The sequence below is a fragment of the Octopus bimaculoides genome, chromosome Z, assembly GCF_046866305.1.
Source record: "Octopus bimaculoides isolate indiv1 chromosome Z, ASM4686630v1, whole genome shotgun sequence".
Taxonomy (NCBI): Eukaryota; Metazoa; Mollusca; class Cephalopoda; order Octopoda; family Octopodidae; genus Octopus; species Octopus bimaculoides.
The window spans coordinates 21388519-21409526 of NC_142944.1; the positions used below are offsets into that span (position 1 = coordinate 21388519).

At 38.0% G+C, this 21008-nt stretch overlaps 1 protein-coding gene across 1 annotated transcript in view; it reads left to right on the top strand.

The window, feature by feature from the left end:
- LOC106874919 (spastin) overlaps positions 1 to 21008 on the top strand; it is an 88186-nt gene that overhangs the window by 36835 nt on the left and 30343 nt on the right. Inside the window, exons 4-9 of the mRNA XM_089364967.1 lie at positions 1561 to 1718; positions 2560 to 2686; positions 6655 to 6719; positions 9061 to 9135; positions 17242 to 17313; positions 18263 to 18338. Of these exons, the coding sequence (XP_089221093.1) occupies positions 1561 to 1718; positions 2560 to 2686; positions 6655 to 6719; positions 9061 to 9135; positions 17242 to 17313; positions 18263 to 18338 (573 nt within the window). The remainder of the gene's footprint in view (positions 1 to 1560; positions 1719 to 2559; positions 2687 to 6654; positions 6720 to 9060; positions 9136 to 17241; positions 17314 to 18262; positions 18339 to 21008) is intronic.

A 21008-nucleotide genomic window follows, 5' to 3' on the forward strand; every position in this document is an offset into this window, starting at 1 on the left:
ATGCTTAAGCTGGTGACTTTTGGTCCTAAAATGTGGAAGAGTGCTTGCATGCATGGTTGCTTCCCAACCACATGGTTTGTGGTTCAGTCCCATTGCATGGCACCTTGGACAAAGACCATCTACTATAACCCTGAACTAACCAAAACCTTTTGAGTGGATTTGGTAGATGGAAACTGAAAGAAGTGTGTGTGTGTGTGTGTGTGTGTGTGTGTTTGTCCCCACCATCACTGCTTGACAACTGGTGCTGTTGTTTACATTCCTGTAACTTAGTGGTTTGGCAAAAGAACTGATAGAATAAGTACCAGGCTTTAAAAAATTAAGTACTGGGGGTCAATACATTCAACTAAAAATTCTTCATGGTGATGCACCAGCATGGCCACAGTCTAATAACTGGAAAAAGTAAAAAAAAAAAAAAGACGCAAAGTGTCCAATTTATAGTCAAACTTAAAAGAACTGTCTATAATGTTGTCTTCAGTTGTGGCTGGCAGACTTCAAAGAATAATTCACTAACTTCATCTTGAGAAAATGTGTTTTTAAATTTTGTTGTCAGCTCTTGAAGGGGTGATTGAGCCTCTATGTAGTTGCTCAACTTGCAAGAAGTAAGTAAGTAAGTGGTATGAAGGATATTAACCAAATATTCTTCATACCACACCTTAGCATGGAGGAATAGAGAGAGAGAGACGTATTTGATAATATTGTTCTGAATGAACTGTGCCTGGGGAAAGGTTGGATGGTCAAGACTGGAAACACCTTTGATTATGCTGTCTAACACAGTTTTTGTCCTTCAGTAGCAACTGTTATTTCCTATTTGCTTACCCCTAGGATGTATGAAAAATGGCTAATATTTCCATCAAAATTTGCTTTTGTTACGTTTATTCAAACCCCAAAGAATTTCTCTCAACACATGGCTATGATGCTCCCCCCACTACTCCTGCTCATCATCAGAGATGTACAAATTGTCAACTACTAAGGGATATGCTCAAATAATTAAGGTTAAGCAACTGAAAAGCTAATCAGTGGTATTGAGCAGAATATTTACTATAATGATATTTCTGCTTCAGCAACTCAGTGCTGAATATGTCTGAAATGTAATGGAATATAGATCAGTTTCAAAACCTTGATGTCCCGATCACAAAAGCAAAGTTTGAAGGGAATAATAGTCATTTCCTTTGGTTTCTAGATAGAAGCAAATAGGAAATAACATTGACCAAAGACAATAAAATAGAAATAAAAATTTTGTTACACAGTGTTATAGATTTGCTTAGATAGTGGTTGACTTGAGCCAAAATTATGACAACCACTTAGGGTGTTATACTAGCTTGTGAGGCAGTGTTACTATTAAAAAAAAATAATATATGGTAAGGAGATGTGGTGGATGTGGATAATGGAAGATAAAAGTGAAGGGGGGAAATGAATGGAGAAGAGAGAAACATGTTGTAGAAACATGATTGGAGAGGGAGAAAAACAGGGAGAGAGAGGAGTAGAAGGAGTTGGATTAATAAGAAAAAGAGACAATGTTATCATCTTGTATTAAATGATTGATTATTTTTATACTTTTAGTTGCAACAAAACCATTAAAGCCATCCAAAAATCAATTACTAGTGCATAAAAGCAACACGTTACCTCGAACTAGAAGTACATCAACTTCAACCCTGCGAGAAAGTCCTACTTTATCACCTAAAAAACAGGTTCACAAACGACAGTTATCACAACCTGATGTAAGTAACTTTTTATTATTATTTCATTTGGACAAAGTCAATATGATTGGATTTCTTTTTATGGCTACCGTTGTTAAGGCAAAACAATTTTGTTTTTATGCAATAAAAATTCTATATATTTTATCTGATTTTATGGGTCTTAAACTTTTACATTTTTGTCATATTAAGTTTTTGTAAATTAAGTCCACTCAGCTGGCAAAAATGAGTTGTACTTGTATTTCAAAGGGTCAGCCTTGTCATACTCTGTGTCACACTGAATCTCCCTGAGAACTACATTAAGGGTACAGTTCTCCACAGTGTCTGTGGGGTGCTAAGCCACTTGCATGTTGATTTCATGAGCAGGTTGTTCCATTGATCACATCAACTGGATCGTTGTAACCAACAGTGACAGTAAATTAAGTTAGAAAAAATAGACAAGCATTTTCTCTAAAATGCCTGTAATGTTATGTCATTTCACCTTTTAGCATTCAGATTACTCTGTGAAATTTAGTACTTATTTATTCTCATTGTTTTAAATTGATCATGTAGTATCTTATAGCTTTGAGATTTCAATGATGTGATTGTTTTTAGAATATTTTTGTTTTTTGCGGAGTAGGTGTGAGAGGCTGCATCTAGCATGTTTGAACATAAAACAGATAGAATATTTGGGCTGGATATGGTCGGTTTAATTGCTAAAAGATTGATATAAATTTAAAAGTAACATTATATTATCTAGTATTCTCCTGTTGTCCGGTTCTCAATGTAACCTTTCATATATATTCAGGAGAATCGAGGAATTTTAGAGGAACAAATACGTTTTAGAAAATTGGTATGAGATCTTATTAAAACTGTTTTCTTTCAGATGAAAAGCTCTCCGAAAAAAGAAAAGCAGTTACCTGCTAGTTTTAAAAACGTTGACAAAAAATTGGCTAACCTCATATTAAATGAGATTGTTGATTCGGGCCCACCGGTTGCATTTAATGATGTTGGTAAGTTTCATATTTATTTTATTTCATTTCTACTAATCTTAATAAGTGACATATTGATATATATACAGTGAGTTTAATAATTGTCATATTGATATATATATATATTTGTCAGGATAGATATGATATATATATATATATATATATATATATATATATATATATATATATATATTTACTGATCTTAATAATTGTCATTGATATATATATATTTGTCTACATGAATACATATTGATATAATCGTTACCAGCATCGCTTTACTGGCATTTGTGCTGGTGGCACATTAGAAAACATTTGAGCGAGATTGTTACCAGTGCGACTGGACTGGCTCCTATGCAGGTGGCACGTAAAAAACACCATTTTGAGCGTGGCCGTTGCCAGTACCACCTGACTGGCCTTCGTGCTGGTGGCATGTAAAAGCACCCACTACACTCTCTGAGTGGTTGGTGTTAGGAAGGGCATCCAGCTGTAGAAACTCTGCCAGATCAGATTGGAGCCTGGTGTAGCCATCTGGTTCACCAGTCCTCAGTCAAATCGTCCAACCCATGCTAGCATGGAAGGCGGACGTTAAACAACGATGATGATGATATTTGTCTATATGAACACACATTGATATACATATATATTTATTTATATGAAACCCTACAGCGAGATCGTTGCCAGTGCCCTTGGACTGGCTCTTGTGCGGGTGGCACATAAAAGACACCATTTCGAGCGTGGCCGTTTTCGTGCGGGTGACACGTAAAAGCACCCACTACACTCTCTGAGTGGTTGGCGTTAGGAAGGGCATCCAGCTGTAGAAACTCTGCCAAATTAGATTGGAGCCTGATGTAGCCATCCGGTTGCACCAGTCCTCAGTCAAATCGTCCAACCCATGCTAGCATGGAAAGCGGACGTTAAACGATGATGATGATGATGATGATATATATATATATGAATATATATATATATATATATATATATATATATATATATATATATATATGACTGAGGACTGGTGCAACCGGATGGCTACACCAGGCTCCAATCTAATTTGGCAGAGTTTCTACAGCTGGATGCCCTTCCTAACGCCAACCACTCAGAGAGTGTAGTGGGTGCTTTTACGTGTCACCCGCACGAAAACGGCCACGCTCGAAATGGTGTCTTTTATGTGCCACCCGCACAAGCCAATCCAGGGGCACTGGCAACGATCTCGCTCGAAAACCCTACAGCGAGATCGTTGCCAGTGCCCTTGGACTGGCTCTTGTGCGGGTGGCACATAAAAGACACCATTTCGAGCGTGGCCGTTTTCGTGCGGGTGACACGTAAAAGCACCCACTACACTCTCTGAGTGGTTGGCGTTAGGAAGGGCATCCAGCTGTAGAAACTCTGCCAAATTAGATTGGAGCCTGATGTAGCCATCCGGTTGCACCAGTCCTCAGTCAAATCGTCCAACCCATGCTAGCATGGAAAGCGGACGTTAAACGATGATGATGATGATGATGATATATATATATATTGATACGAGTTGCCAGTAGACTTAATGTTTCCTGTGTTGATACTATAATTTGGACCTTTACAGGGTTCCTTTATCAGGGTCCACTCTAGTACAAGCATCCAGATTATGTTTCTGGTATAAGGATAAATTTTTATCTCAACCCATTGCTTCCTAATGTGACTACCTGTGTCTACTCATGATTTGTGGCACCATCTTCCTTTTCTCCTACTGTTACCAGTCTCAGAGATCCTGCAAAAATGGTTTGTCTTGGACATTGTCTGCCATCCTCTGTCTAAGTCATAAAAGAAGCAGCAGCAGAGACTTGGAATATTTTATTACAGAGGAAATAGTTATACATTTTAAGTTAATGGCAAATAAACCAAAATATGGATGCAGGAAAGATATCAGGTCTTATGCAAACAAAGATCAATTATAAAGCTTTTATATTTCTTATGGTATATGCAAGGAAAATTTCCACAAATTTAGAATTGTTTGAACATATTTTCTCCCAAAACAAGTTATTCTTAACCCCAAAACTACTGAATCAGAAATAGAAGTTGTGGATATTTTGCACCTCTTCGTCATTCCATGGCAGTCCTTCCCTACCTGTACACTAACAAGTCATCTTTATAGATGTGAGGTTTGCAGATATGACAAGGGTGTGATGGATTCTGATACACTGTATATAGAATCTTCTGTACTCTAGGCACAAATCCCGGAATTTTGGGGGAGTTGGATGCAGTCAATTAGATCGACCCCAGTACACAACTGGTACTTAATTTATCAATTCCGAAAGGATGAAAGGCAAAGTCGACCTCAGCGGAATTTGAACTCAGAATGTATTGACAGGTGAAATACCACTAAACATTTTGCCCGGCACGCTAATGTTTCTGTCAGCTTGCCACCTTACATTGTATATTGAATACATCATCAATGATTACTATATAGATGATGATGATGATGATATTGATATTAACAGCTTCTTTCATCATCATAGTTTCAATGTTTACTTTTTCATTCTCACTTGAGTTGGATGGGATTTACTGAGGCAGATTTGCTATGGCTGGATACCCTCCCTGTCACCAACCCTCACCTGTTTCCAAGCAAAGTAATATTTTCTCATAGACTGACTGGAAATGACTGACCACATGCATAATGATGTCATTTGTTTACAACTATCATGTAAGGTCAAGGAATGGAGACAGCAAAACCTACACACATACGCACTCTCTCTCCTTCTCTCTCACTCACACACACATACACTCACTCACACTCTCACATACACACACACTCACGCATGTGTGTGTATGTGTTTGTATGTGTGTGTGTGTATATATATATGTGTATGTATGTATATATATATATATATATATATATATATATATACACACACACACATACACTCTGCAGAGTGTTTGGTGTTAAGAAGCTGTAAAATCTAGCTGAAAAATCCTTGCCAAAACAGACACAGTAGCTTAAAGTAAATTTTCTACCTGGCCAACTCCTGTCAGCCATCCTGCTCATGCATGCATGGAAGATGGACATTAAACGATGATGATGATATATATATATGATGATGATGATATATATATATATATATATGATACCCCTCCATACACACACACACACACACACACACACACACACAAGGGATCTTTGCCTTGCAAGTTACTTGATGACCCTGCCAGTGCTGGTGCTATATAAAAAGTATTCTGTTCACTCTGTAAAGTGGTTTGTATTTGGAAGACACCCAGCTGTAAAAACCATGCCTAAGCAGACCTTGCTGGTGTTGGTGCCATGTAAAAAGCACCCAGGTCACTCTATAAGGCAGTTGGCATTAGGAAGTGCATCCAGCCATAAAAAACCCTACCAAAAACATGCAGTAGAGCTGGGAGCTGTCCTCTGGTTTGCCAGCTCCTGTCTAACTGCCCAACCTATGCCAGCATGGAAAATGAATGTCAAATGATTATGATGATGATTGAGAGATAGATATACACATGACAGGTTTCAGTTTTCCTCCTTTCAAATCCAATATGTTAAATTTATATAATACGGTGGCACGTAAAAAGCACCATTTGAGCGCGATCGTTTCCAGCTTCGCCTTACTGGCACTCATGCCAGAGGCATGTAAACAAAACATTGGACTGACCCCTGTACAGGTGGCACGTAAAAAAACACCATTTGAGCGTGACCATTGTCAGTACTGCCAAACTGGCCCTTGTTCCGGGTGGCACGTAAAAAGCACCCACTACACTCTTGGAGTGGTTGACGTTAGGAAGGGCATTCAGCTGTAGAAACTCCGCCAAATCAGATTGGAGTCTGGTGCAGCCATCTGGTTTGCCAGTCCCCAGTCAAATCGTCCAACCCATGCTAGCATGGAAAGCGGACATTAAATGATGATGATGAATAATTCGTATATCCGTACAGTTTACTGTTGTGTGATTTTTTTTAGTATTACTTTTAAAATTTCAAATTCTGTTTTTAATGTTTTTAGCTGGACAACAAATTGCTAAACAAGCCCTGCAAGAAATTGTTATTCTACCTTCCCTGCGACCTGAGGTAATTATTTTGCTGCTTGACCTTCATCCTGACCACTAGTCATTAGTTTTACGTTTACACATATGATTCTTTTATTCTTTTACTTGTTTCAGTCATTTAACTGCAGCCATGCTGGAGCAACACCTTGAAGGATTTTTATTCGAGCAAACTGACCCCAGGACTTATTCTTTGTAAGCCTGGTGGTACTTATTCTATCGGTCTGTTTTGCCAAACTGCTAAGTTAAAGGGACATCAACACACCAGCACCGGTTGTCAAGCAGTGGAGTGGAGACAAACACAGACACAAAGACTCACACACACACACACACACACACACACACACACACACACACACACATATATACAATGGGCTGCTTTCAGTTTCCGTCTACTAAATTCACTCAGAAGGTTTTTCTCAACCTGTGGCTATAGTAGAAGACACTTGTCCAAGGTGCCACACAGTGGGACTGAACCCAGAACCATGTGGTTAGCAAGCAAGCTACTTACCACACAGCAACGCCTGCTATATAGAAATTATTAATATTTGTGTCTGGTGCCCTGTGAAAAGAATGTAACAGTGATGTTCACTGAATAGTAGGCTGCTCTGCATTTATTTCAGAAGAAAGTCACAATTTGTAACTATGGGTTTGATTATTTCTTTAGTGATGTAACATTGGAAACATATAATTACATGCATGCACGCTTGTGGACACACACACACACACACAATATATATATATTATATATATATGAATTGTAGTCATGGTTGCTGCTTGTGCCATGTAAATGACACTCATGCATTGTAGTCGTGGTCGTTGCCAGTAGCATATAAATGACACCCACCCGTGGATTGTAGTTGTGGTTGCTGCCAGTGTCATGTAAATGGCACCTGTGCCAGTGACACTTAAAAACACCCATTACACTTCTAGAGTGGTTGGCACTAGGAAGGTCATCCAGGTGTAGAAACCATGCCAAATCAGACTGGAACCTGGTGCAGCTCCCTGGCTCATCAGCTCCAGTTAAACTGTCTAACCCATGCCAGTATGGAGAGTGGACGTTAAATGATGATATATATATATAAACAGCTGAAACATCTAAAACTCTACTTCCTGGAGAGAAGGCGGGAGAGATATGCAGTAATATACATCTGGAAGGAATTGTGCCAAATTTTGGCATTGAAAGCTCCACCAATACCAGATGGGTTGACATTGCATAGTGTCAAATATCCCAACAATGCCATCATGCTTCAGGACCAGTTACTGCAACAGCCTGAGTTTCAGGGGCCTACAGCTTTTTAATATTCTCCCAAAGGGCCTGAGGAACCTGCACAAAATAGATGTAGGCGTTTTTAAATCAAAGCTAGACCTCTTCCTGTCGAGAGTTCCAGATGAACCTACCTCACAGCAAGAGGTGCAAATGAGGGTAGCTACATCAAACTCCATTCTTCACCAAGTGCCACATGTTGGAGGAGGCTCTCAGTAATAACAGTGTACCAAAATGGGGGTGTATCAGCCTGGCTGCAGCTATGAGCTGAAACTACAGCAAAAAAAAGAAAAGAAAAGGAATATATATATATATATATATATGTATATATTCAAAAATTATGGAATGGAGTTGATAAAATCCAAGCTACATTTGTTTCACAGCTGGCAGAACCTCAGAAGTAGTAAATTATCCAAACGAGGGGTAGACTGCAAGCTACTGAGGCTAACGATACCTTGATTATATGAAGTTTACATTATTGTTAGGAGATCCTGTGTTAATTTGTTGGGGATTTGATTGAAATGCGCCAACCTTCTGTGCCAATAAACTACTATTGTTCCTGAAAGTTGTTTTTTTATATTTTCTATGGACTGCTCAAAGCTTACTAACTTCCTACACCTCGATCCTTGGATCTTACCTTTACGTGTATGTGTGTGTGTGTGTGTGTATGCATGCATGCTTTGTTCGTGGGCTAACAAGGTAACGAATGGTTTCATGTGAAATGATCTTAACAATTGTTCAAGCATCTCCAAAATGGAGATGAGTACCATTATCTATCAATGTGGTGTTGAGCATTCATTTTCTAACAGAATAAGTACCAGACTTTTTTAAAAAAAGTACTAGGGTTGATTTGTATGTCTAAATCTTCCAAAGTGTTGCTCCAGCATGGTCACAGATTAATGAAAGAAACAAGTAAAAGATAAACTCAAATTTTGTGAAGTCAAACATTCAAATTCAGACTTTTTAAAATATTAATATTTTCAATATAATAAAACACTCGTATTTTGAAATGACTAGTTATTGATTAATTATAATTGTTAATTTTTGTCTCATTTTTTTTTTTGTTATTGTTAATTTGCTTTAATTTCTATTGTTTCAGCTTTTTACTGGATTGAGGGCACCTGCGAGAGGATTATTACTCTTTGGCCCCCCAGGAAATGGTAAAACCATGCTGGTATGTTCTTATATTAATATAGTTTCAGATTTTGTTCCTGTTGTAAATGCTTTTGTTATTTTTTTGGTTGGGGGTTACAAAGGAAGGCCAATGTTCATGACCCCTTTACAAGGTTTACAAAACTAGTAAGAGAGAGGTAGGGAGAGAGAGAGTGGGGAGGAAGAAGAAAGAGAAAGCAGGTTCACTGAAGACACCCAAAATGCCAGGTGGTGGTGGTGGTAGTGGTGTTGGTGATGGTGGACCATATAATTAGTTTGTGAACCAAGAAGACCATTATAATATTTGAACTCAGAAGGCAAAGAACTGGAATAATCACTACAAGGAATCTGGTTTGGTGTTCTTATAGTTCCTCCACTCCTATTGCCTTACCTTTGGTGGTGCTTTTTTCTTAATCAACATCTCCAACATACTCCCTCTAGATGAGAGTAGCCATGCTGATCCTTCTACAAGACCCTTCCCACACACCTCTCATTCCTGAGGAATGGAACTGAATCCCTATTTCCTCACCAGCTTTCATAACCTTGTGAATTGCATGGCAATCTTAATAGTGCAAAGAATAAGTCCTGGGATCAATTTCTTTGACTAAAACACTTTTAAAGTGGTGCTCCAGCATGGCCACAGTCGAATGACTGAAACAAAAGAACCCGTCAGAGTGTAAGTATCTTGAGAGAAAAGCTGAACATTAGAAGCATCAGTTGTGGTGTGCAAGAGAGACGATTGCGCTGGTATAGACATGTGGTGAGAATAGCTGCGTGAAAAAGTGCCACACCCTAACAGTTGAGGGAACCCGTGGAAGAGGTAGGCCCAGGAAGACCTGGGCTGAGGTGGTGAGGCAAGTCCTTCGTACATTGGGCCTCACCGAGGCGATGACTACTGACCGAGACCTTTGGAAATGTGCTGTACGTGAGAAGACCCGGCAAGCCAAGTAAGATCGTTGCCAGTGCCCCTGGACTGGCTCTTGTGCGGGTGGCACATGAGATGCACCATTTTGAGCGTGGCCGTTGCCAGTACCGCCTGACTGGCTCCCGTAGGATTTTCGAGTGAGATCATTGCCAGTGCCCCTGGACTGGCTTGTGCGGGTGGCACATAAAAGACACCATTTCGAGCGTGGCCGTTCTCGTGCGGGTGACACGTAAAAGCACCCACTACACTCTCTGAGTGGTTGGCGTTAGGAAGGGCATCCAGCTGTAGAAACTCTGCCAAATTAGATTGGAGCCTGGTGTTGCCATCTGGTTCACCAGTCCTCAGTCAAATCGTCCAACCCATGCTAGCATGGAAAGCGGACGTTAAACGATGATGATGATGATGATGATGAGATTTGTTACATTTGTGAAGGAAGATTAAGTTTGTTTGATATTTCTGCCAAGACACTTTGGTTTCTGAAGTTATCTCGATGGAATCTTGGGGGTTTGGTACTGGTTTTATTGTTTAGCTGCAGGTCAATTTGGATGATGTAGAAACCATACCAAAGCAGACATTGGAACTCAATGCAGTCCTTAGACATATCAGATCCTGTTGAACTGTTCAACCCATGCCAGCATGGAACATGAATGGTAAATGATGGTGATGATAATGTCCTAAGAAGGATGAAAGGCAAATTTGACCCCATTAGGATTTGAACTCAGAACCAGTGTCCAACCATTTTCTGTCTGTGAACCCCTTTGATTCCTATTCTACTCTACTGGACTCCCATAACCATTTGAAGTTTTAAAAGAATACCACTATATATTTTATAATTAATTATTATTAGGAATTCTATAAAAACAATTGTTTTTAAGTATTTTGTGCATTGTAGAAGTATAACCAATTTATTGCACATAAACTTTGGCAACAAAATCTTGGACACTGGTTAAGAACCACTGTGCTAGACTGGCCTATGATCAAAGACGTTCCAGTTATGGCCATCTTATTTTCTTGTGGTTGAGAAGACCTGTCAAGTCAAGTGAAATCGTAATCGCAGCCAATGTCAGTGTTTCATAACTGGCAACCATGCAAATGGCATGTAAAAAAGCACCCATTATACTCTTGGAGTGGTTGGCATTAGGAAGGTCATCCAGCTTTAGACACCATGTCAAACCAGATTGGAACCTGGTGCAACTCCCCCAGCTTACCAGTTTTCAGTCAAACCATCCAGCCTATACCAGCATGGAAAATGGACATTAGATGATGATGATGATAATGATAGTGTATTATGCTGGACTATATGATTTTTCTTTTTAAGATGGCTGTAAATTGAAGAAGGTTTTCTTGCTGTTTCTAGCGGGTCAAATAAATGTTCTGTAATTGGCTTCATTTTCTCTTGGGTTTGATACTGCCTTGCAGAATCAATTGATGCAGTTTAATATAAATTGATGCTTTGCCATTGGCAAGAGAAATTTGGATGCAAAATAATTTTATTATAATATCTGAAGGGGGAAAAAATCAATTTTTGATTCCTGAAATAAAAAAAAATAATGTAAAATTTGAAATAAAGAAATAAAAGAAAGGAAATGTAGAAAGAAAAATGAAAAAGAAAATTCTGCTAGCATCCATAAAGCAAGATTTGTAATACACTGCTTTAAGATGATGGTGATGGTGGTTGTGGTGTTAGTGTTGGTTGCAGTGGTGATGATGGTGGCAACGATTGTGGTTTTTCATAAAAGATTTTGTAAAGTGAGGTGCAGGAACCTTTATGTAGTTCTTGTATCTTTTACTTGCTTCACTCATTAAACCGCGGCCATGCTGGGGCACCGCCTTGAAGAATCTTGGTCAAACGAATCGACAACAATACTAATTTCTATTTGAAGTCTGGTATTTATTCTGTCTGTCTCTCTTGCCGAAGCGCTAAGTTACGAGGCTGTAAACACACCATCAGTTTCAAGTGGTGGGGGTGAGGGAAAACACAGACACAAAGCGCGCGCACACACACACACACACATATATATATATATATATATTTATAAAAAAGAAGTTTGAAAACGCCAATATATAAATATATATATATATATATATACACACGACGGGTTTCTTTCAGTTTCCGTCTGCCAAATCCACTCACAAGGCTTCGATCAGCTTCAGGCCATAGTGGAAGACACTCGCTGAAGGTGGCATACAGTGGAATTGAACCCAGAACGCAGAACCTTGTGGTTGGAGAGAAAACCTTTTACCACTCCGTTATCATTGAAATGAAATATTCTTTTAAATCAGCAGTAACGACTCTGGTGTAAAATATTTCAGGGGAGGTAACTTCATTGACAACAATGAACGGTTTGAAATTTCTATCTTGTTTTAGCCCATTTTAGTCCCACTAGCTGACAAAAGCCATGACCACCTCGTCTTATTTTCACACAGTATTCATGTAGTACTACATTATATCCATTGGTATCAGTCTTTTGTTTTAAGACAGTTTGGTTTGAGTGATATTTAGCTGTTGTTTCTTGCAGGTACATTAGGCTCCTTCTGGTTGAAAAAAAAAAGAGATATAAAAATGATAATGTTAAATTTATTGTTGTTACAGTGCTCAATTGCACTACAACTCATCAGAAAAAGTAATCGAAACTGGCATAGGAACTGTTTCAGGCGTTTCAATTCTTACTGACGCTATTTTAAAATTTGAAATGTAACTTTAAAGTTCGCGTCTCGTCTATTTACAATTGTGTGTGTGTGTGGATCGATCCAGTTATTTCTGTTACATTAGACAAGTAGCCTAGAGTGAAATATAGTGAAGTAACTATAACTCTGAGCCGACCAAAGCCTTGTGGTTGGACTTTTAGACAGAAAGTGAAAGAAACCCGTCATGTGTGTAAATCCAGGAAAAAAAGTCAGGGATTTTGTCTGGGAGGGTGGGTGGTGTAGGTGGGTTTTGTCCGGATCCCATAAATTGTGACTTTATTACCAGTCACCGGTATGTATGAGATTTAAGAATTAAGGTAAAGAAAATACAGTATCGAAACCTTTATTTCAGAGTAAGTCCCAGGTCGTGTGTCCGCGGAGCCCGTTCACCACTTATGGCTACCAGGCATCATGAGCGATGCTTAGCAAATATCATTGTAACAATTTCAGGGATTCCAGGATGGATGTTGGGTATATATTAAAGATAAATAGAGAAGACGGAATGTACCAACAACATTTTTTTATATTACCACAACATTTGTTTTATCTTCAAGATGCACTGCTCCCTTGTGGGCGTGAAACGATGCAATAACACCAGGTGCAACACACAGTGCATAGAGGACACCTCAGGTGCGATAACATGGTTTTATGTTGGGAGATTTACATTTGAGTTTCGCTGTATTGAGAGATTTTAAGTTATACAGACACACACATTCAGGTTTTTACTATAGTTTTTGCAGAAATATCTTTGATGGGATAAGCTTCTGGCCATCTCGAGAAACGATCTATACATGTCAACAAATAAATGTTATCTTCACATGAAGTTAAGGGTCCAACTATATCGATGTGGATTTGTTGGAATAACCTCCGGTAGATACCTCCTGCAGATGGTTAATGACACAATGTGTCCAATATATTGCAAACAAGGGAGCGAACAACTTCCATCTAGCGGCGACCAGACAAGCATGTGTGTGTGTGTGTGTGTGTGTGTGTGTGTGTGTGTTACAGTCTCCTTGCCTTGACATTGTGCGATAGTTGTAAACGAATGTCATTGTCGTACGGCAATGTTTTTCGTTTCCATGAAAACGTGTCTGGTTGTCACGGGGAAAATATCATAGGTGAGCATTTGTAAATGGAAGGGTATCCGGCCGTTGAAAAGCTGTTCCAACGAATTCCATCAGACTCGTGCAAGTATGGAAAAGTGAACGTTAAAAGGGCGGTGGCGACAGCAGCAAGATGATGATTTTTATTTCAGATCTATTCTAAAGTATTCAACAATAACATGTGTATCAACATATTCGAAGTAGTAAACCGAGAAATGTTAATTTATTTAAAAATGTGAGAGCCTCGCTTTCTTGCACATTATGATGAAGCGATAAACTGTTTATCTGTTTAGGTTCTATTGGGGAAAACCAATAGAAGAAATGGTGGACATTGGAATTAGACACTGAGGGAAAATGGCTGCAACTTTTTTATTTTTTAATTTTGACGACTTTCGCTTTCGATAATGTGTTCTATATGTCACGGTCATGCGATTCCCCCTAAAAAAAATTTTGGACCCCAAATCCCCCTCCCCCCGCACACACACACACGGGGGGGGGGTGTTTGATGATTTTCATTTTTGACATTGTGTTCTACATGTCCAGGTCGTACGAATAGCCTCGCAACTTAGATGTGAAAATGAACGGCTTACATTTATATTGAAACAGAAAAAGGATCATATGTGGAGTCCCCACTACGAAACTTGATATGCTAGAAATAACAGCTAAATGCGGACAATCCAAATCTTGCATTGGTCCAAATGGACTATATGTAAATAAATATGAAAGAAAAAATGCGCTTTGGCAAACGGGGTTAGGGTTAGGTTTTGAGTTAGGGTTAGGGTAAACCTAACCCTAACCCTGACCCTAACCCTAACCCTAACCAGATTTGGCTGTTATTTCTAGCATGTAAATAGCCTGCTTGGTGAGGGGAGGGGGTGGAATTGAAATGTTTCAAACAATTTTTTTTCAGAATCGGAATGTCCATAGCCTAAAACGTGGGATTCCGTAAAAAAAATAAATAAGGGGGGGGGGGGGTTCAGATTACATATAGTCCATCTGGACCAATGCAAGATTTGGATTGTCCGCGTTTAGCTGTTATTTCTAGCATATCAAGGGAGGGGGGAGGGGGGTCCAAAAATTTTTTTAGGGGAATCGCATGACCGTGACATATAGAACACATTATCGAAAACGAAAATCGCCAAAATTAAAAAATAAAAAAGTTACAGCCATTTTCCCTCAGTGTCTAATTCCAATGTCCACCGAAGAAATTTACTAATTTTTCAACGGAGTGGTGTTGGTCGGAGGGATAGGCGTCAGGAAACCGATAAGAGTTCCTAAAGAATCCCTAGCTAAAAGCTTGAGAATGGGTTGATCTGGAAGACTGAGAGACAAGGGAGACAACTCTGATATTTTAACTAAAACTTTAAAAATGATGATGCATTTTCCCACCAAAACGAGTAAAACTCTGAACAAACAAATCAATATTAAAATTAGATGTATGTATACAGTACCATGTGTAATACATGGTACTGTTTGGCTACAAAGATTTTCTCCACACACTTTTAATAAGAAAATAATAATGTAATAAAGCATTATAATTTTTTAGATGATTTATTATATACCAATGCTGATCATTTTCTCCTCATCTGAATGTGAGTAGCCATGCAGCTCTACAAGAACTTGATCCCTTAGCATAAAGCTAATCCTTCTCCTTCGGATTTTGTAGTCTTGCAAGCAGCATGACAACCTTAAGTGTCGATACCGGGAGAAAGGTACCTTGTCAACACTGTAAAGTTGTTGGTTTCAGGAAAGGTAAGCAGTTGTAGAAATCATGCCAAAGCAGACAGTGGAGTACGAAACTGTCCTTGAACCCATCGGATCCTGTCAAACCCATGCCAGTATGGAACATAGACGTTAAATGATAATGATAAAAATTAAATACAAAAAACTAATATACTGGATTATAATAATCTACTATTGTAGCAGTTATGTATTATTTGTGACATGGTATTATAAAGTTCTTAAGTAAAATGAGGTCCCAGCAGTTGAGATGAGTGGAATGGTTACAAAGTTATTGTTGCAATTATGAGGTCTTTGTTCATTAATACTGTGTGGCACATTGAATAAGTGTCCTTCCCTCTGTTAGCCATGGGTCAGTGTAAGTATTGGTGAGAATTGGTTGACAGAAAATGTATGGAAGTTAGAGTGGTGTATTGGTAATTGAAAAGGTACAGCCTTGTGACATCATTGTATCACACTGACTCATCATAATCATTTTGATGTTCACTTTTCCATGCTTGCATGGGTTGGACAGAATTTATTGAGGCAAATCTTCTACAGCTAGATGCCTTTTCTGTTGCCAACCCTCACCTGTTTCCAAGCAAGGTAAAATATCTCCCCACGGCCAGACATATTTATTGCAGAATATTGGAAATGAATGATACTGCTTTCACAACACTGGTACTTCTTTACAATTATCATGTTATGTTAAGACAAGAAGACACAAACATGCATGCACACACACAACAGGTTTTTTTTCAGTTTCCATCTACTAAATTGACTCACAAAGCCCAGAACTACAGTTGGAGACATTTTTCCAAAGTGCCTTGCAGTGGGACTGAACTTGGAACCATGTGGTAGAGAAGCAAGTTTCTCAACTGCACAACCAAGCCTGTGCCTAATTCATCATTACTATTTAACGTCTGCTTTCCATGCTGGCATGGGTTAGATGGTTTGACTGAAACTGTTAAGCTGGAGGGCTGCACCAGGTTTCTACAGCTGGATGCCCTTCCTAGTGCCAACCACTTTATAGTGTATGCTGAGTGCTAGAGCTAGCAAGCTGGAGAGCTGCACCAGGTTCCAGTCTGACTTGCCATGGTTTCTACGGCTGGATGCCCTTACTAACACCAACCACTCCAAGAGTATAATGGGTGCTTTTTATGTGCCATTTACATGACACCAGCAATAGCCATGACTATGGTTTCATGGGTGCTATTTACATATCACTGGTAACAGCTGTGACTACTTTTTTACTTGGCTTGATGAGTTTTCTCAAGTGCAGCATATTACCAAAGGTCTCAGTTACTTTGGCCTCCATGAGGCCCAAGATTTGAAGATCATGTTACCAGCAATGGCGACAGTTACGATTTCACAGGTGCCATTCACATGACACTGGTAAAGGCCATGACTACGATTTCACTTAGCTTGATGAGTCTTCCAATTCTATTTTAGAATTACATTTAAGTAACAAATGACTATGGAATACTTAGCCACTAACACTTTAATACAATGAACTGTTACTTCAACTGATTCAACTATTAGTATAGCCACAGCTGAAATTGGCAGAGGATCTGTCTACATACTTTTTAATATTTATATATTATATTTTCTTTTTATATTCTATTGTCAAGTATGTTTTCTTCTGGTAAAATTTTTGGAAAATGTCCATTTATTTATCTTGTTTCCATTCCAGGCCAAAGCCGTAGCAAATGAATCAAATGCTACATTCTTCAATATTAGTGCTGCCAGTTTAACTTCCAAATATGTGAGTATTGTATCATTTCCATTTACCCTCCACACTACAAAAGATTAGGGTTTTGTTGGATGAAAGTAAATTATTGACCATGCACAGACACAGACACACACAAAAGCATTTTCAGAGTTCATGTGTCAAAGGAGAGGGCTAAATTAGTTATAGATAAATCAAATGCAATAATACATGTGTGTTTGTGTGTGTGTGTGTGTGTAAAAATAAAATCCAAGGTGTAGGAAGTTGGTGAGCTTCAAACAATCCGTAGAGGATATAAAAAATAACTTTCAGGAACAATAGGTTGTAAATGTTTCCTATATCTAAATTTGATAAGCAGAAAATAAGTTACTTTATGGTTAGCAGCCTGGGTTGCTGTGTATGGGAATAAAAATCCAAATTTTGGGAATAGATCAAATAAAATCCATGTTAAAATACCTTAGTCAAATGAAGGTTACATTGTCACCAAGTGATCCCATGTTAACTCACAAAAGATTTGGATGATACTAAAGAGAGGGAAAGAGAGAGGTATTTGGTCATAAGAACAGAAATAGAAGTCAAAATCCACTTAATATTTGACCAGCAGAATGTTTACACAAGTGACTTAAGGACCGAAAGTTTCGTGCATCAGCACTTATCAAAGTTTAATAAGTATCAATGCATGAAATTCTTTGCCTTCGAATTACTTTTATAACTTCTGTTGAATAAGATACAAAATATTAATCATTATATAAACGATAATAGAACAGGAGGTACATAATCACGTTCATTAGCTTACAACTGTTTCTGCTATAAGAAACCATGCAACCAGAGTTGAGTGTCAGTGCAACAATTGTAATATAATATAATATAATATATATGTGTGTGTGTGTGATATTTAAATGTAATTTATATTTTATATTTGTAATTTACAGTGATATTTTTAATTGTATATAATATTTTAGTTAATCAATTTTTTTCTCAACAGGTTGGAGAAGGAGAAAAATTAGTCCGCGCCCTCTTTGCTGTCGCCAGGGAACTACAGCCTGCTGTGATTTTTATGGGTAATGTGTAAATTTTTGAATCTTTATATACTTGTTAATAAACCAATGAGAAGATACATTGAGATAAATACTTATGAAGAAAACAGAAGATTGAAAATGGTATTAAATAATTTCTTCAAGAACTCTAGAAAAGTGTTTTTGTTTTGTTTTATACTTCTGTCGCTGGAGCAATGCCTTGAAAAAATTGAAAACCAGTAATTACATTTTTTTCTTTGTTAATTCTATTAGTTTCTTTGGATCTAGTTTAAAACAGGGGCACCAGTTTTCATTAATGTTTTATGTAGTGTTTTTGGTACCGAAAGACTTTCAAACTTCGTATACTTATCTATTTTGTGTTATAGAACAGAAAAAAATTTTTGTATTCGAATTTATTTCAGGTAAAAAATTGTCTTATTTCGATAATTTCTACTAATCACTGACGTCTATTCAGTTGAAAACAGTTAGCGCTGTAACGGTGTATATCATATTAATCCCCTAACCCTAAAACTAACCCTAACTCTAGAATCCGAACTCTAAAATTGTTACACACATAGATACGCACAGCGTAATTTATTATATAAACAATATATGCGTATAAATTACGATTAAAGCGGATGAAATATGTCACAGGGAATAACATTTTTATGACCGCCCAGCAGTATCTCTATTCAGTTGAATAGACGTCAGTGATTGGTTGAAATTACAGAAATACGACAACTTTAACATGGAATAACTTGCGAATTCCTTTTTTTTGTTAAGAAGACTAAGAGTAAAAGATGTTTTATATGACACATTCTACCAGTGTCCCAAGTTTCATTAGTGTTTCGTTAAGAAAATACTGGTGCCCCCGTTTTAAACTAGATCCGTTTCTTTTACTTAATCACTGTTATGGGATGTAAATAGAATTCTACTATAGTTTCAGGCCAACCAAAGTCTTGTGAGTGGATTTGATGGATGGAAGCTGAAAGAAGCCTGATATCTATATATATAAAAATGAGAATGTGTGTCTGTCTGTCTGTCTGTCTGTCTGTTTGTCTGTCTGTGTGAATCCCTAACACTCGAGAACTACGCAACCAATTTCATTCAAATTTTACAGATGCCTTACTTAGGGTTCCAGTTGTGTTTTAGTCAAAAAAATTTTTCACTTCTTGCAGAGTTCGAGCCCACGGCAACATAATATCTCCTCCGCTATTTAAGTATTACGTATCAAAAGTGAAACAAAAACACTCATGTCAAATACTTTCACTTTAAAAATGAAACTATTCTACTAAATGAAACAATCACATTTCGATACTGTAATGACAGATACTTTCAGAGAGAGAGAAAGAGAGAAAGAGATGTATATGTATACATATACATGTATATGTACACGTATATGCATAGATATATATATATAGATATAGATCTATATGCATACATGTATATGTATACACATGTATATATATATATATATATATAGATGTACATGTAATATGTACACATATATACATATATATATACATGCATACAGATATCTATACATATATACACCCATCACACACAAACACATGCACACAAACACATGCACACAAACACATGCACACAAACACACACATTAGTCATTTGTTTTCTTATCCAAAACTACGTCAAAAGTACTGAACGGATCTTTATGAAATTTGGAAATTATATTCTACTAGCAGAAATACCCGGCGTTGCCCGGGTTAAAGAGAATAATGAAATCTAAAAACGCCATCTAGACTACGCATCATCTTTACATATAGAGATGTATATACACACACGCACCCAAACACACGTATATATATGTATATCAATATAAATATATGAAAGTCAATGAAGTTTCGTAAAAGAAGGTGATCATGTACATACTTTCTTGCTGTTGTGATTATAACACCTCATTGTAAACTATGTTCCTTGTTTTCCCTTGTGGAGCATATACAAATAAGTTTTTTGTTGCTGCCCACTCTTGAGCAGCCAACATACAGTTGTCCATGTGAGAAGCAGGGCTCTTCCAAGAGTGCAGCTTCTTTAGCTCTGAAGCCATGAGCTTTACACACACACACACGTCTACATTTGTCTTTGCTTCCTACCACTGCTTCACAGCTGGTGTGGGTTTGTTTACATTCCCATTAGTTAGTGGTCTGGCAAAAGAGACTAATAGAATAAGTACGAGACTTTAAAAAAAAATAAGTACTAGTGTGTATGTGTGGGGAGGGGGTGCGGTTTGCCTGACTGTGCCCTTCAAGGTGGTGCCTCAGCATGGCCACCATCCAATGACTAAAGCAAATAAATGATAAAAGTGAAAGTAGTGAATAAAATATGTAAAATAAATTCTGAAGCTGTGAGGAGAGGTGACTTATCATATCTCAAGCTGACAATTTTTTTTTTTTATTTTCAATTGGGCCCTTTGTAAAGGGGTGAAATCAAGATTAATGTATTATTTCATTGCAGTATTAGTTGGCGTTTGAAAGGGCATCTGTCTGTAAAAGCCTTGCCTTTGCTTGTGCCACGTAAAAAGCACTAAGTCCACGATGATGTGTGGATGGTGCTAGGAAGGGCAACCAGCTGTAAAAATCCTGCCGTAACAGTTGCAGAAGTCTGGTGCAGGCTTCTGCCTGGCTGGCTCCTGTCAAACTGTTCCACCCATGCCTGCATGGAAGGTGGATGTTAAGCAATGATGATGATAATGATGAT